We start from the raw sequence: 17,103 nt of genomic DNA, 5'->3' as shown, positions 1-17,103 counted from the left end.
GTCCATTCTCCACCCACATCTATGCCTCCCTGACAGTTGTGGGCTGAGTGATTTAGGCGCACTGTGTATAGAAGAGTGCCTAACACAACAGTTTTTTCAGCTAGGCGCATTCTTATAGAATCGTTTTTATACTTCTTATGCAGAATATGAAGGCAATCAATCTATAAAAATAAATGTGACCTTTCATATCTGCCTATTGACACCACCTGTCAGGTTTTGTCTGTCTAATTTCAAATGTATGCAAGGCAAATTCTTTGTTTACCGACTCTAAGGCAGCATAGGTATAAGATTCACCATTCTGTAATCTACATTTTCCAATTTCATGTACGCTGTCTGTGAAGAGCTTCAAATATTTTTTTCTGAGCTGAAAACTTGAAAATCTTTGCAGAATTTCTTTTCACATCAGGTAATCAATAGAAATAAAACAATTTTTTCACATCATGAATTCAGTTATATCACAAGCACATTGGTTACTCCAGCTGGCTTTCAACCAGGCTTCTTAAATTGTTCTTGTTGATGGTATCTTAACGTACTGTAAACTATGTCGTATCTACCTACTGAGGTGTTTAAAATTCCTGACGCAAACAAACATTGAATAATTTGTACAGACTCACTGCTGTGCTTTAGTGCCAGTCAACTGCGACACTTTCTGTTCAGCTGTAACAATGAATTAAGTTAAATGAGGTAATGTGGGAAGTGGCCATGTGACCTGTTTAACTCAGAATTTGTGTTCCTATTCTTTCATTCTATTTCTAGCCCTCTTTCTATATTCTTAACTCTAAAAGGTTCTTGTATATTGCTTGCCTAAAGTTGTGTAGCTGTTTGTGTTTGTATCTCAGTGCATCTTGCTGGAGGTAGACTAGACTTCCAACGTTGAGCACCATGTCAACACCAGGCATTATTAATATTACAGTGCCTTGTGTTAAGGGTCACCAAAAACAATTGAAATTGTGTTATCCATGCTTTAAACTGCCCCGTCCCATCTCATTATCCCATGATTGCCAAGTAAACCTGTCTGATTGCTTGTTGAGGCTGAAAATTATGTTGGAGTTCAGGAAGTCTTTGACTAGCCCAAACAGTGCTTACTAAGTAGAATATGCTAGCAGGGCTGAAAAGCCATTTTAAAACTGAGGACTGATGACCCTAACAGTTTTCTTTGGCTCCTGATGATTTGCTTTATTAACCAATTCACTTTCTTTCTAGGTGAAGAGTGAGGGCCCAAAGCTGGTCCCCTTTTTCAAAGCCACTTGTGTGTACTTTGTCCTCTGGCTGCCAACGTCCAGTCCTTCCTGGTTCAGTGCCCTCATCAAGTGTTTGCCCATCTTCTGCTTGTGGGTTTTTCTTTTGGCCCATGGCATCAACTTTGTAGTAGCCCATCAAAGTGTTAAGAGGATCTTTGCCGGACTGATATTCTCAGCACTTGGTGATGCCTTCCTCATCTGGCAGGAACAAGGTTACTTTGTTCACGGTAAGTCTTGGTGGTAATAATGGGGAAGAAAACACGAGGCCGAACCATCAAATCCTTTTTCTAACCATATTTGACTGAACTTTGTGTAGCCATGAGAGAAATACAAGTCAAAGGTAATGCAGAGATGCCACATCACGCTCACTTGAATGCTCTTACACTCTTCAAGCCCCTTTTCTCAGAACCTTCATGCCAGTTCACTGGTCCTGATCACTGCTTTCAAGAGAGGCAAGCCTAAGAGAAGAAAAGCCAAGTAACCCAGCCAGTGAGAAGAAATCTGAGCACTCCTTCCTGTGTGTTGCCTCCCTCTACCCTGTCTGTTTTTTCTGCTCTTAGGAGCACAAGTGCTCTGAAACCTATGCACATACTTTAAGGCAATTTTCAGCCTTTCAGAGGCTTTGAAGAAGAGTAAAATGTTTTATGTTGACTTTCTCCATTTCCCTCTTGGGCCTTCAGTTTCACTCTTTGGGGTAACTTGGGAAAGTCACTGCACATAGTTTTAAGTTTTATTAAGGACTTGCTATCCCGCCCATTGTAAGTTACATCTAGGTGACTTACAGCCTAAAAAGTAGGAAAAAGAAGGTGGGGGGACAGGGCATTACTAAAAGGGGCAGAGGGTAGAACTAAAATTGTGATAGGACAGAGAAGGGAAGTACAAGCGGGAAGGGTTGTGTTGTTCAGAGTTGTTCAGGTATTGGGTATGTGCATCTTGAAAAAGGAAGGTTAGTTTTAAAATTCTGGGGGAATTTTTGTTGACAGAGGGATTGTGGTAATTTGTTGTATTTCTCAGGACCATGCAATGAGAAGATTGCCTTCTGTGTGTGCTCATGAAAAATTTCTCTGAATGCGGGAACTACTAGATGATTTAGGGTAGATGGTCTTAAAGCTCTCTAGGGGGGGGGAATAGTGCAGCTTGTAAGCAGAAACATTAATAAGTCTGCCCATGAAGACTACCTACTCATTCATGTCATGGTACGTAGCAATAATAACATATCTATTACGTTGCTGAGCCCATTTTTCATTAACCCGATAAATTAGTTCTAAAAAAAAAGGTTCAATCTGCAACTTGTTGATCTTTATTTTTACATACTAACACAAAACCCATACTGTTTTAAACTTCCATTGAAATGGTAAATCTTAACCTTCCCTTTCCAAACAATATTTTGGCGGCAGTCTTATCTTAGTTTTATGAACAGATACTGAGTATCACTTGAGTGCTTGCTGGGCATCTTTGATAATTCTTATCAGTGAATCAATGATGATACATAGTAACTGTTGTTCCAGGTCTCTCAGCAAGTAGGGAAAGCATGTGGAACATGGCTCTTGGAATTCTTTCTATCCATTTATATGTATTGTCTTAATGTGTGTCTTTGACCCGGAGGGGAATGGGATACAATAGTTTGAATGGATAAGGATTCAAATATTGTGTTAATTTGTAGTGAATAGTAAAATGAAACTCATTGTGGTAATATATGTAATCATTAGATGTTACTGTCAACAGATTTCAAAGGATGGGTTTTTTAGTTACCACAGGGTGCCACTGTCCCATGGCAAAAGATATTGTCATGCTTCTCCACCAATAATCAGCAAACTGTTGGGCCCTTTTGCTAAGCTGTGGTAAACATTTAGTATGGCCTTTGAAAATACATTAGTATAAAGGGATATTCAGAATGTCTTCCTTCAACTTTGGCACATTCACAAAGTCTTTGACACCATTGAGCTGTTGGCTGAATGAATTTTAGGGTTTCATTAATTAAGAGTTCAACTGTTTTGCAAGCTTGATGCACTGGAGCTCCATCTTGGTGAAAAATAAAGTATTCAGAATTATCTAGAATTTCAGGCAAAGGGTTCTGCTACAGTAGGACGTTTTTGGGTTATTTGGAAAACTTTGGTGGGGGGGGGGGGTCCCATTTTTCTGGACACCGTGTATGTGCACACATACACATATACCTAGCCCCTATTTTATAGAATCACCTCTTATGTCTAGTGCAGGGGCATAGCCAGACCTTATGGTGGGAGGGGGCCAGAGCCCGAGGTTGGGGGCACATTTTGAGTGCCGCCCCGCCCCCCCCCCCGCCTCGTATTGCCTCACCTCCCCCCCCTGCCGCTGCCTCCACCTCGCGCCTTCTCACACCCTCCTCGCACCCCCCCCTCACTTCACAAATACCTTTGAGCTGAAGCCTTCCTTCAGTGCTGTCTCCGGTGCAGCCACGTTCCTGCCCTGCTCTTCTTGCTCCTCCTGTCCTGTACACGCTGACGCTCCTTCTCAGTAAAGTACTACTACTACTACTTAACATTTCTAGAGCGCTACTAGGGTTACGCAGCGCTGTACAGTTTAACAAAGAAGGACAGTCCCTAAAGGAGCGTTAGCTTGCACAGGACAGGAGGAGCAAGAAGAGCAGGGCAAGAACGTGGCTGCGCCGGAGACGGCGCTGAAGAAGGCTTCGGCTGGTGGGGGTTGGGGACCCCTGCCAGCCAAACCAGGGGCCCGGACATAATTTGCGGGGGCCCAGGCCCCCCATATCTACGCCCCTGGTCTAGTGTAGCCCTATTCTGTTTCTCTTAGTGTTCATTCTTTTCCTTCTCTTCCAGGTTTACTCATGTTTGCTATCACACATATCTGGTATTCTGCAGCATTTGGGATGAAGCCGTTGGATCTGCGAGCTGGCATTGTCATGGCCCTCATCTCAGGCTTTCTGTACACCTTCCTGTACTCCTACCTCTCTGGTCCCTTCACCTATCTGGTGGCTGTTTATACTGCCTTGATAGCCTTCATGGGTTGGCGTGCCATTGCTGGAATCCAGCTTTGCAATGACCTCTGGACTTGGACCAAGCTCTCAGCCTGCATCGGTGCAGTGCTTTTCATTGTGTCCGACCTGACCATCGCAGTTAACAAGTTCTGTTTCCCTGTACCCTGCTCACGTGCAGTCATTATGGCCACCTATTATGCAGCCCAGATGTTGATTGCTTTGTCTGCTGTGGAGATCAGAGATGAGAGTGATTTCCAAAAGAAGAAGTAAACCAACAGTCATCCGCTGCATGAACAGTGTGGTTAATGGCATGGGTACATGTACTTATCATTGTGGGATCACCCTCTCTTTTGGTGCACTGGTAAATGAGATTCAACTTCACTGAATCAGTTTTCTTAAGTGGCTTTCTTTAATCTCAGGACCATTAATACAGCACTGAGCTGTTTGTGCTGTACCTGTAGCATTTGCCTTCCTGAAAGCTTCAGGACTCTTTGATAATATTGCATTGTGTGGGTTTCCCTGAAGCTGGTGCTGGATGATAAGGAAGGTGAAGGAGGAATTTCCATGTATTACTTTCTTAAGACATTGTACATTTTCATTTTAGTCCAATGTGGATCCTGAAGATCTTAAAGAACATGGTTCCTTTACAGTACAACTAGATTCACAAGGAAATTAATGTTCAGGTTAGCAGAACTAATACAAAGAAGTTTTTTTCTTTTCTAGTTAATAGGCTGGTCAGTGACTATACTCATAGAACTCGTTCATGGACAGTGCAGTTTTGTGATATTTACAATAGATTTGTTTTCTTTCTGGAACCAAACGAAACATGTACCTAAGCGTCATTTTAACTCTGTACACTTTCTGGAGGATTCTTGAAATGAAGTGACAGGTTTGTCATATGTGCTTCATAACTTTGTATGCTGCATTTGCAGTTTTAAGGGAACCAGCGTCATAAGGTGGCAGAAGGATGTTTTTCTCTCAAAAATGTCCAAGTTGCAATTTTTGACACCCTAATTTTAGATGTTTTGCTCCACAGTTTGTCCAAATTTCAAGGGGGCATGTTGGGATGTATTTTGTGCAGGATATGGGCAGCACCAAAAGATAGAAGTTTTTCTGCAATAATGGAATAAAATGCAAATGTGTGGGGCCCAAATTCAGACGTTTTTGGCTGGACCTGTTTCAGTCATGACTAACTGACCAAAAGGTGCCCTAAATGACCAAGGAGCTCATTTTCAAAGCACTTAGTCTTATAAAGTTCCATAGGTCACTATCCAGCGTATTTTTGAAAGAGGCCGGCCATCTTCCGACAGAAATCGGGATATGGCCGGCCATCTCTCAAGTCCGGCGAAATCGGCATAATCAAAAGCCGATTTTGGCCGGCCTCAAATGCAGTTCGTCGCGGAGCCGGCCAAACTTCAAGGGGGCGTGTCGACAGGGTACAGAAGGCGGAACGGGGGCGTGCTTAAGAGATGGCCAGCTTTGCCCGATAATGGAAAAAAGAAGGGTGACCCTGACTTGCATTTGGCCAACTTTACTTGGTCCCTTTTTTTTTCACGACCAAGCCTCGAAAAGGTGCCCCAACTGACCAGATGACCACCGGAGGGAATGGGGGATGACCTCCCCTTACTCCCCCAGTGGTCACCAACCCCCTCCCACCCAAAAAAAAACATTTTTTGCCAGCCTCTATGCCAGCCTCAAATGTCATACCCAGCTGCAGGTCCCTGGAGCAGTTTTAGTGGGTGCAGTGCACGTCAGCCAGGCGGACCCAGGTCCATCCCCCCCCACCTGTTACACTTGTGGTGGTAAGTGTTGAGCCCTCCAAACCCTCCCAAAACCCACTGTACCCACATGTAGATTTGGGGGGCTCAGCACCCAAGGTAATGGAGGTATGCATCTGGGATCAATTTTTGAAGTCCACTGCAGTGCCCCCTAGCGTGCCCGGTTGGTGTCCTGGCATGTGAGGGGGACCAGTGCACTACAAATGCTGGCCCCTCCCATGACCAAATGCCTTGGATTTGGCCGGGTTTGAGATGGCCAGTCTCGGTTTCCATTATCGGCGAAAACTGATGCCGGCCATCTCTGACATTTGGCCGGCCCCAACCGTATTATCGAAAAGAAAGATGGCCGACCATCTTTTTCGATAATACAGTTTGGGACTGCTGTTTGCCTTATAGATGGCCGCCTATGTAGATGGCCCCGCCCATGTAGATGGCCAGCGCCCTTCAATTATGCCCCTCTATGGAACTTTGTAAATCTAAGTGCTTTGAAAATATACCTCCAAATGACCACTGAGGGATTAAGGCAGAATCTGTACATAATTTCTCCTATCTGGAGTTCAGAATAGCTGGATCTGATTCCCTTCCTCCCTCATGTTTTCAGTGCAGAGCCGAAAGCCAGTGGACTGAAGCCAGCCCCGGTTTTCAGATCTGCAAGTTGTGATGTAAAAAGAGCGATTCGGGTGCTTGCCCCTGTTTGTAAGTATTTATTCAGATAAACCATAGACTTGACATTTGCTTTCCTTAGAAAGAACAGTGTCAGCTCAAGCAGGTGAAAGCAGATACACAAGCCCCAGAACTGTGCAGTAAAGTGTTAACCTCTATAGTATAGGTTAGACATGTTTCTCTGCTTGTGAGAATAGCCAGTCAGTGTTTATTTGCCTGTACATGGTATGTATACAGGCAGCAGCTGAGTGTCAGCCATCCTCTTTGTCCTTATGGTGGCAGATCTGCAGTCTAGACCTGCAAAACCTAGTTCAGAAGCAGACAGAATGCAGCAGTTTAAGTTATGTGTAGCGCAGACTTTCATTTTTTTCCATAACATCCTTGACAGTTTATACTGTCACGTCAACATAAGAGGTGCCCTGGACTGCATTGAAAAATAAGGGAGAAAGAGATCTGTTTATTTAATATTTTGGAGCCTGTTTGGAAGACTTCAGTTTGGAACGCTGTCTCATCGCTCTGTCACTTCCCTTTCCCCAGACTTTGTGGGGAACCACTTGGCCAAATGCAAGTGGTTGCCATGTTAATCCACTTTAAAGATGATAAATAGAAATAAAATGAAAGACAGGAGAATATATTGGACCAAATCAGTATATTTTTGACAAGTTTTCGAAGGCACTACTTCAGTTGGAATGCTTTTCATGTTTCACTATATATATTTTGATTTAGTCATGACTGACCTAAAGAAGGCTGGCCTATGAAAATGTGACAAAAAAGTATTGTCTGAGTTTCTTTTTGTTCTATTTCTATTTATCACTCAAGCTTTGTAGTATAAGCATACAGGAGTACTATACTATGCTTATGTTCTCAACATATACGGCACTCAGTACAAGAGGCTCCCTCAAACATGACCTCCCCCCCCCCCCCCACTGCCACACCCACTGCTACTGCTGTTCCAGATTAGCAACGGTGTCGGCAGCAAAACACCATAAAGCAGCCATGGGACTGCTTTCGGCTCTGCCGATCCCCAGCCCCCCCTTTCTGGGTCAGAGGATCAGCAGAGCCAACAGTACGCAAATGGTGACTGCTTTATGGTGTTTTGCTGCTGCAGTTGCTGGTCTGGAGAAACAGCAGCAGAAGTGGCTGTGGCCAGGGAAAACAAGATGCTGAGGGTAGATACAGAAGGGGAGAGTAAAGACAGTGGACGGGAGAGGGAGAGAGAGAAAGGAAGGAGATGCTGGATGGAAGGGAGGGGTAGAGAGAGAGAGAGAGAGGGGAGATACTAGATGGAAGTTAGTGAAGGATAGAGGATAGAGTTAGTGAAGGACAGGGGAATAAAAGGGGAATAGAACAGCTGGGGTGAACTTGACAGTAGAAAGAGGGAAACAGAGTGAATTGAATCTTAACAGAGAGGTAAAAAAATCAATTGAAAGAAGGTGAAAGGAAAAGGAGAGAGAAAAATGCCAAGAGTTAAAGAGAAGATGGAGGAAAACATAAACGAGAACTTAACACAATTAGAAATGTGAAATAACCAGACCACCAATGTAGAAAAGTAATTTTATTTTCTCTGTTGTGGTTAGAATTTATCAGTTTTTTGGAATGTCCATTTCAAAATATCTGCTGAGCTCAGGGGTTCTGAGTTGAAATTTGTTCCACTTAGCGGGTACTTGACTTGAAGTTGAGAAAGAAACACTGACTGCTGGTCACATTCTTTTACTCATCTTTGCCCAGGCTTGCCCACCATTTTCCAACCACTGTAGTCTTGTTCGTATCAAGAGAGTCGTGCACAGATAAATAAGAAATTGTGCTTTACGATGGTTATAACTCAAAAAACTGAAAGGGTGGGGAGGGGGGAGCAATTTATTTGTTTATTTTTAATAAAAATTTCCAGGAACATATAGGATATCATTTTAATACAAAAGCAAAGACATTTGATAAATCGCATGTAGGATGATCTCAGCCTATTTTGACTGTTAGGAAATTGTAATCGCAAATGTTTCTATACTTTCACTTTATGTGGAAAATGATGGTGAAAATATACAGAAATGGATAATCTCATACTTCTGAGGTGGCCATTGTTTAACTCTGGACTCGGTAACAGCAGGCAAAAAGAATTTGGTTAGTCTTCTAAAAAATAAAAAAAGGTTAAAATCTTACGAAAATTCCCTGTAATGGAGAAACAGCAAAACAAATTATGACACAGTTGAAATCTCATTTTAAGATTACATGGGCCCTTTTCCTAAGCTGCAGTAAGAAATGGCCTTAGCATGTCCTTAAGTAGGACATTCCCATGCACATTCGACCATCAAAAAGGGCTATTTTCTATTTTTTTGAATATATGGCCGTGTGCTAATGTGAGCATTAGCACAGCCATTTAAAATAACTACTGGGGAACACTTAGTGCCTCCTAAATAGAAGGTACTGTGTACCTGAAATATATGCCTATCCAAGTTAAGCTTGGGGGGTGTTTATATTCAGATATATTCTTTCTTTCTTGTGTTATGTATGTGTCCCTTTTCCCTTCCCCTTTGGTGTGCAGCATTTTTGCCCCCCCCCCCCCCCCCATAGTGTTCACCAGTTCTCTGGTGTGACTGGCACTTCTGTCTCACTTCTGCCCCTCCCTCCCCACACACACACATTGGTCAGCATTTCTTACCACTCCCTCCTGGCTGCTGCCATCACTGACAGAAATGAAAGCAAGCTGGTCCAGTGTGGAGCCGTGAGCGTCTGTTCAAACTCAAGGCCCCACACTGGCCCAGCTTGCTTTCACTTCCCTGTCAGCGGCCAGCAGCCGCAAGGAGAGAATATTAGGAAATGCCAGTCAGAGGAAATGCGTAAGGGGGGGGGGGGGGAAACAAGAGAAAAGTACTGGTCACCACGGGGGGTGGGGGGGAAGCACATAAATTTCTTCCAACTTGACTATAAGCCAAGATCCCAAATTTTGGCCTTTTCTTGGGGGGGGGGGGGGGGGAATCTTGGCTTATTGTCAAGTTTATATAGTAGTTAAGGACTCTCACCTTAACCCTGCACTAACCAGTTAGTAAGCGGTAATGTAGATGTGCTAACTTAACAAATACCAAAATTAATGTGGAATGCTTTAGCATGTGCTTTTTTAGGTGTGCATTAGTGCCTAACACAGCATTTCAACTGGAGATCCAAACTAAAGGAACAATCTACATAAGTGCATAAGTATTACCATACTAGGACAGACCAAAGGTCCATCAAGCTCAGCATCCTGTTTCCAACTGTGGCCAATCCAGGTCACAAATATCTGGCAAGATCCCCAAAAAGTATAAAATCTTATCCCAGAAATAGTGGATTTTCCCCAAGTCCAAACCTTTTTAAAACTCTGCTAAGCTAACCGCCTTTACCACATTCTCTGGCAATGAATTCCAGAGTTTAATTACACGTTGAGTGAAGAAATATTTTCTCTGATTCGTTTTAAATTTACTACTTTGTAGCTTCATCACATGCCCCCTAGTCCTTGTATTTTTGGAAAGCATAAACAGACGCTTCACTTCTACCCGTTCAGCTCCACTCATTATTTTATAGACCTCTATCATATCTCCCCTCCGCCGCCTTTTCTCCAAGCTGAAGAGCCCTAGCCATAAGTACATATAAGTATTGCCATACTGGGAAAGACCAGAGGTCCATCATGCCCAACATCCTGTTTCCAACAGTGGCCAATCCAGGTTACAAATACCTGGCAAGATCCCCAAAAAGTACAAAACATTCTATAGTGCTTATCCCAGAAATAGTGGATTTTCCCCAAGGCCATTTAATAATGGTCTATGGACTATTTCTTTAGGAAGCTGTCCAAACTTTTTAAAAACTCTGCTAACCTAACCGCCTTTACCACATCCTCTGGCAACAAATTCCAGAGTTTAATCACACGTTGAGTGAAGACATTTTTTCTCCAATTTGTTTTAAATTTACTACATTGTAGCTTCATCACATGCCCCCTAGTCCTAGTATTTTTGGAAAGTGTAAAAAGACGCTTCACATCTACCCATTCCACTTGTTTATAGTGGAGTCTGTTCTTACCTAGTATCAGTGAGAGCTGTAATTATGTGGGAATTATTTCTCTGATATATCTACTTACCATAAGAAATATACAATTTGGAAATGTAGGGCAAATAGGGTTTCTACCTCCCTACACCCACCCAAGATACTGTGACAGAAAAGACAGAAAGGACAGAAGCTATGTTCCTTCTAAGGGGATAGTCTTTATTCCAATACAGATAATAACAAAGCAATCAGGCAATAGAGCAAGTAGACAAAGTAATCAGGCAAGGTAATCAGACAAATAATCAGGCAAGGTAATTAGGCAAAGTGAGGGAGAGAGAGAGACCACTGTGATAAAGAGTCATTCAGTTGATCATCTCACCCCTCTGACTAGATACAACACAACAGTGCCTTATATACAGTGGATTGAGCATCAATCCCCCTCCCAACTTGCAATTTCAGCTGATTTCTGTGTTACTCGGCTAATTTCTGTCATACTTTATTGTTTACATAGAATGAAACACAGTATCTGAATGTTTATGGAACACAGCATTTCCAAGGTTTCCTCTACAGAAGATTGTAGATGCCATTTCGTTACAGGAATTTCCCTAGCACCCATGTTTACCATACTGTTATCTAATATCTCAACACTTCTTCGCCTTCAAACTTTGTGAAGTAAAATCAGTGGCACCAATACTCTGTCAGGGGAGGGGTAAGAGCGCTCTTAAGCGTCAGCATGGCCTAGATTTAGAAATTGCTGCTGTAAGGCTCTGGCTATACAGAATGCTGAAGCAGAGCTTTTAGCCAGAAAGATGCAGCTGTCAGGCTTCTTAAGTTTGAGTCTTTAGACATGCAGTTCATGGGTCATAATCTGACTTGTCAGTGGTCAGAAAAGAGCAAATCAATTCATTCCCCTCTTGATGATTGAGAAATCATCACCTGTACAGATAATTCTGCAAGGCGACCATTCAATGTCCATCGATGCAGGGTACAGCAGTTTGAAGAGGAAGGAACCCAAACTAACCCTATCTAGGCTTGGGGAGCTGAAATAAGCTCTAAAAGAAGAAACCCATGTAACAAATAGGCGGTGAAATCAGAAAAAAATGCCAAAGATAAATTTAAACATTACATTTAATTTCATAAAGACAAGAATCAAAATTATGTAAGTTAACTCTTAATTAAATGTGAAAGTCGTACCATGGATGACGTGGGAGAGTAGAGGAAAGAAGAAACAAAATAACATCAGGGAAGCTCATTGGATAAAAAGGAAAAAATATGTATAAAAGAATATATATAATATTTCAACTAAAATCAGTATAAGCAGAATAAATGTCTTCCATAAAAAAGGAGGTATACTTGTGTTACAGGAAGTAAAGGTTCTAACTAAAATGAATAAGGTCAATAGTAGCAGGCTTACACAACATTCATGAATGAAGTACAGTTTGTCTTGTACTGAAAGTTGTAATAAGAAGTTTGAAAACAAGCCTGCGAGCACAGGGAATAATGCAACAGAAAATTAAAGCAAAAACTAAAATGACAACCAAAATGGAGGTAAAAATAGACATAAAAAAGGTTTTCCAGTTACCAAACATTGTAGCCCACCAGGATGTCCAGCTAGTATCAACACCTGAATTGGTAGCTAATTTGTTGGCTAAAGCAGAAAGACCTTGCAATGCCTTCATAACAGAACCATCAGGGTCAGTATTATTGGGAATAAAAGTACAACAATGACCATGAAGTACAATACAAACACCACCATCTTTGGCAAGAATGTGGTCAAGAACAAGTCTATTTTCCCAGGCTACTCAACCAGTGGCACTAACTTGGGTCACCAAGCCTTGAATGACATTTCTAGTAAAGTTTATGAATCTTTGTTGATTATAATAAATGTAATTAATCCAATCAACATTTTTATTAATAGTGACCCTCCAAAACAAAGTAGATACCTGATTTCTGGCCTTAAATTGATCAGGTACCCCTCTTTGAACTCCTATAGCGTCTATATAGACAGTATCATCAGGAGAGTTAGGAACGTGTCTTTTGACACGAGATACCTGATGAGGATAGGCAGTAACAATGGGTATAACTAATTGAACAAGAGCACATATACCAGACCATTGGAATGGCAAAATGGGATATAGAATCTTGGTCCCACAATACCACCGTACATCAGAACGTGGGATAGAGAGGCTAGAGAAATTAAGCATTGGGAGGTCAGAAGGGACAAAAATATCAGAACAATGGGTAACATTTCCTAGAAAGCGAGAATATGCCTGGGTATTGAAGCATTGCAAGCATATAGAAAAGGTCAGATTAAAACGCACACCAAATAAAGGATGAAACAAGGAATGAAAAGCCAAAGGCAGATATAAAGAGTGAACAGACTTGCATGAAGTGGAAAGTGGATGTTCAGAAGTAAAAGACAATATCATACACAAACAAGTATTATAATGTCTGAAATTAAAAGGAAAGAAAAATAACTTGGGTGTGGGACGAGGTCTTGTACACATGTAGCAGTTAGAAGCTTTAAGGGAAGAAGCAGTATAGTGCAGCCAGTGTAACTATGTATGAAGCAATAGTATGATATCATGAGCAAAAGTGGGTACATCAATAATTAAAACTATGGTGGCATATGTCTTACATAAGGACACAAACTTGAAAACTAAGCATCAGTAGAAAAAGCAACAGGAAGAGTATTAGCATACGGAATAGTAAATTAAGAAATTTCAACAGGTCATATGGAATTTTCTCAAGCCACTTAGCATTAGTTGCAGCCTGCAAGCCAAGAGTAAAGAAAGAAACTGCACCAAGTTTAGTGAAAGAAAACAAAATTCAGCAGGAATAGAGAATCAAGCATACAGGTGTACAGGTACCAGAAATATTCTCAAGAAGATATGGGTGTAAATGAGTGAAACAATGCCAGAAAATATCCATAGAAGGAAAAACAGCACGAATAGGAATAAAAGGAATAGTGGTCACACAAGACAATACTTGACCTAAATGTTGACATGTATCAGAAAAGGAAATACATAAAAGAGCAGTAACAAGACAATAAGCTGTAAAGACAGGAGAAAGAGATAGGGGACAATTAATATAAGCAATAAAGAATTCAGTACAGTTAACCATAATACAAAAAGAGTTAACCAATATAGCAGCAGACAGCATACAATACGAGGGATTCAAAAAGAGTCCTCTCACAGAAGGTGTTTCCTAAACAAGGTATCTCCTGTGGAGAGATCACCCTCTGTTGGTGTTAGCATATAATACGAAACAGTAGAAAACTAGGCAACAGAAGCTAGAGACATAGTATGAGTAGTATTAATGGTAAGAATAGAAACAAAGGGTGGAAAGTGAGCAACAAAAATAGGAGAACAACAAATAGTCATAAGAATAACAAACAAATTCATCATTATGGCAAATACTTAATTATGGCAAAAGTCCAAAATATGAAGTCCAAAACTAACAAAACAGTAGGTGAAGGGTGAAGATCAGTTAGATGGTTACAGAAAGAATGTCCTTGAAGGAAAGATGATGTTGGGGTAAGATTCCAAATGCAAAAGTGTCCAGATGAGATAGGAGCAGGCCAAATTGCGGACTCCACACTGTTGTCTCAGTCAATTGTTCACGTTGGTCATCTGGATCAGATGTCAAGGCCTCCATTTTGACCCTAAATCCTCGCTTGGGTTGTTGGTTTCTTCACTGGGTTTGAGATGAGGGTTCCTATTGAAGTACCTCCCCTTTGCAGCCGGGCTTACCCTTGCAAGAAGTTGGTCTACTCTAGTTGCTTTATCCCTCTTGATGACTTTGATTAGGACCCAGTCTCCTGCTTGGACCTTTCCGAGCTCAATAAGTTCAGAATCTGTAGACACTACTGACCAATAACGGAAAATGAAAAACAGTCAGAATGGAAGCAGTAAAGGGATGGTAAAGTAAGGGTCCCTTGGCCTGTGGTCCAACTGTTAAGTAAAGGTTCACACATTATAGAAAACCTGAGGTAAGGACTCCAGGCAATGTTGTTATCTACAGGATATCAACTCAGAACAGATATGAAAGGGTTAAAATGTTATAACAGGGGGGTCACGTGATGCCTGCTGCCTGAGAGGAAGCTGAACTGAGTAGCTCCCCCAACACCAGCTAAAATCTGCTAAATTATTAAGATTCCTGAAAGACTGGACCCCAATTTGGTCACTGTGGTGAGAAGTATATTACCTGACATTGCGGGGACGTGTTTTGGGAGGTTGGAGGCACGAGGCATGCCCACAAGGTCACAAAGGAAAGTTAAGACCCCGAGGAAAACAGGCCTGAGCAAGATGGCGGAGCCTCAGCAAAATCAGAACCAGGGCACGATCTCACCTCAGGCTCTGAATTTTATGCAGCCGGCGGAATGGGTGCAGGAGATAACAAGATCGGTTTCGGCGGCGCTAGCTGACAGGCTGAATAAACTACAGTCAGCAGTGGAAGAAATCAATAAAAAGTTGACACGCATTCTCAGCGGATCCAGGAGGTGGAACAGCGAGTGTCGGCGGGTGAGGAGGAGGCGCGGGCCACGGCGACCTTGATCGCTGCATTGCAGAATGAGGCGGGAGAGCTGAGAGAGCGAGTCGAGGAGCAAGAAAATCGAAGCCGCCGAAGTAATCTAAGAGTGATTTGGTTGCCAGAGACTGTTTTAGGCACAGACCTGTGTCTCCTCTTCGATTTCTGGTTGCCCAATGCGTTGGGGTTAGAAGAGAACCAAGATGCCTTTTGTTGTGATAGAGCTCATAGAGTGGGAGCAAAGGGAGAAGCTAACACTAAGCCACTTACAGCCATAGCCCACTTTACTAACTGGTTCTCAAAGGAAAGAATTATGAAAGCGTTCCGGGCCAAGGGGGCTGTTGAATATGAAAGTCATCGAGTGCTTCTCTTCAACGATTACTCAGCCCGAGTTGTGGCGCAGAAGAGAGCTGTGGCGCCCATGTGTTCAGCGCTTCACAAGAAGGGAGTGAGATTTGCGCTCCTATATTCCGCAAAGTTGCGGATATGGCAAGGGGGACAGACAGTCATCATCCAGGAGGTCAGGGAAGCTGAAGCATTTTTAAGGAAGCTAAACGCCACCGAACAAGAGGGCTGATTGAAAGGAACTATGCGAGCTAGAGAGGACTGGAGAAGGTGCTGTATTATGGGGAAAGACGAAACTTGTGAGGCTGCAGAGGAAGGGTGGACTTGGGCCTCAGCCCCAGTTGGGCTTGCATGTCTTAGTTGTTAGGGTTGAAAGTAAAGTTAAAGGTCTCCGGAAAGGGAGAGTGAGAAAATGGGTTGACTCTGTTGATATCTGGTCGGGGAATATTCAAAAGTTGATTGTTCATGGGAGAGATGATTATAATCATTGGATGTGGGAAAGTAGAAACAGGGTTCTAAGTTGGGTGGGGTTTGGGAGAGAGGCTGAGGGCTGACTCTGGGTAGGTGAAGGGTGGGGAGTGGGGACTCAGAGGAGGGGGGCAGGGCGGGGAGGGGGACAGGGTTGGGTCTGTGAAGCAGGGGGATGGGAGTGAGTGGAGTATGTGTGAGAGCGAGAATGGGGATGGGGGAGCAGAGGGGATATGTATGGGAACTGGGGTAATGGCTTGGACATGAGGAGGCTGGAGTAGGAGAGAAGAGCTGAAGAGCACTGTATGGATGTTAGTTGGCCAGAGAGCGGGAGTTTGCCGGTTAAGCTGGGAGACCGGCGAGGTGTGTATTGGATATGTAACTGCTGGCATCACTAACTACATTGATCACGGTTAACTTGAAAGTGGTTACTCTCAATGTGGACGGAATGCATTCTACTGTTAAAAGAACTAAGTTGCGTTCTTGGCTGAAAAAGGAGGGGGGGCGGATATAGCATTTATACAGGTTAGTGTTAGGCAAAAATAAAAATATAAAAAGCAAATTTTAACAACTAATCTCCATAGTCTTTTCCACTTAGTTTTAAAAGCTTTGTACCACAGCATTAACAGATAGAATCTAACAGCCACTGCAGGATCTAATTTAGTATTCCCACCCACCCCTAGGACAACTCTTCATTTATAGTCAGTTATTGTAATTAGAGTAACAAGCAAGGAGTGCTCTTACAGAGTTTAAAATACATTTCATTACCATCTAAGAAGGAAACACTAAATAAATCATAAAATATACTATATAAACTAAAAGACACTTTTATATTAGGCTAATATCCTTAATACTGTAGCAAGTTTTAAATTATTGAAAAACTCAAAAACACTAAGATGGAGTCAGCAGTCCAGCAGCGAGAGGGGTGCTATCCAGTCTTTTGCATTGAGTGTCACATGTATGGTTATCTCCCAGTTGGTGAGATGTCATATGTGTGTGCCCGATGCAAAGAGCTCCTAGCTCTCAGGCAACGTGTCCGTTCTCTTGAGGCTAGAGTAGCAGACTTGGTGGAGCTGAGGGAGACAGAGAGGTACATAGA

General features: G+C 42.5%; 1 protein-coding gene across 1 annotated transcript in view; it reads left to right on the top strand.

Annotated features, from left to right (window-relative positions):
- Positions 1-5,425, top strand: part of TMEM86A (transmembrane protein 86A) — a 140,939-nt gene extending 135,514 nt beyond the window's left edge. Inside the window, exons 2-3 of the mRNA XM_030201110.1 lie at positions 1,204-1,468; positions 4,058-5,425. Of these exons, the coding sequence (XP_030056970.1) occupies positions 1,204-1,468; positions 4,058-4,485 (693 nt within the window). The 3' untranslated portion in view covers positions 4,486-5,425. The remainder of the gene's footprint in view (positions 1-1,203; positions 1,469-4,057) is intronic.
- Positions 5,426-17,103: the final 11,678 nt, after the last annotated feature.

Source organism: Microcaecilia unicolor, chromosome 4, assembly GCF_901765095.1.
Source record: "Microcaecilia unicolor chromosome 4, aMicUni1.1, whole genome shotgun sequence".
Classification (NCBI taxonomy): Eukaryota; Metazoa; Chordata; class Amphibia; order Gymnophiona; family Siphonopidae; genus Microcaecilia; species Microcaecilia unicolor.
This window is presented reverse-complemented; position numbering and strand designations above follow the sequence as displayed.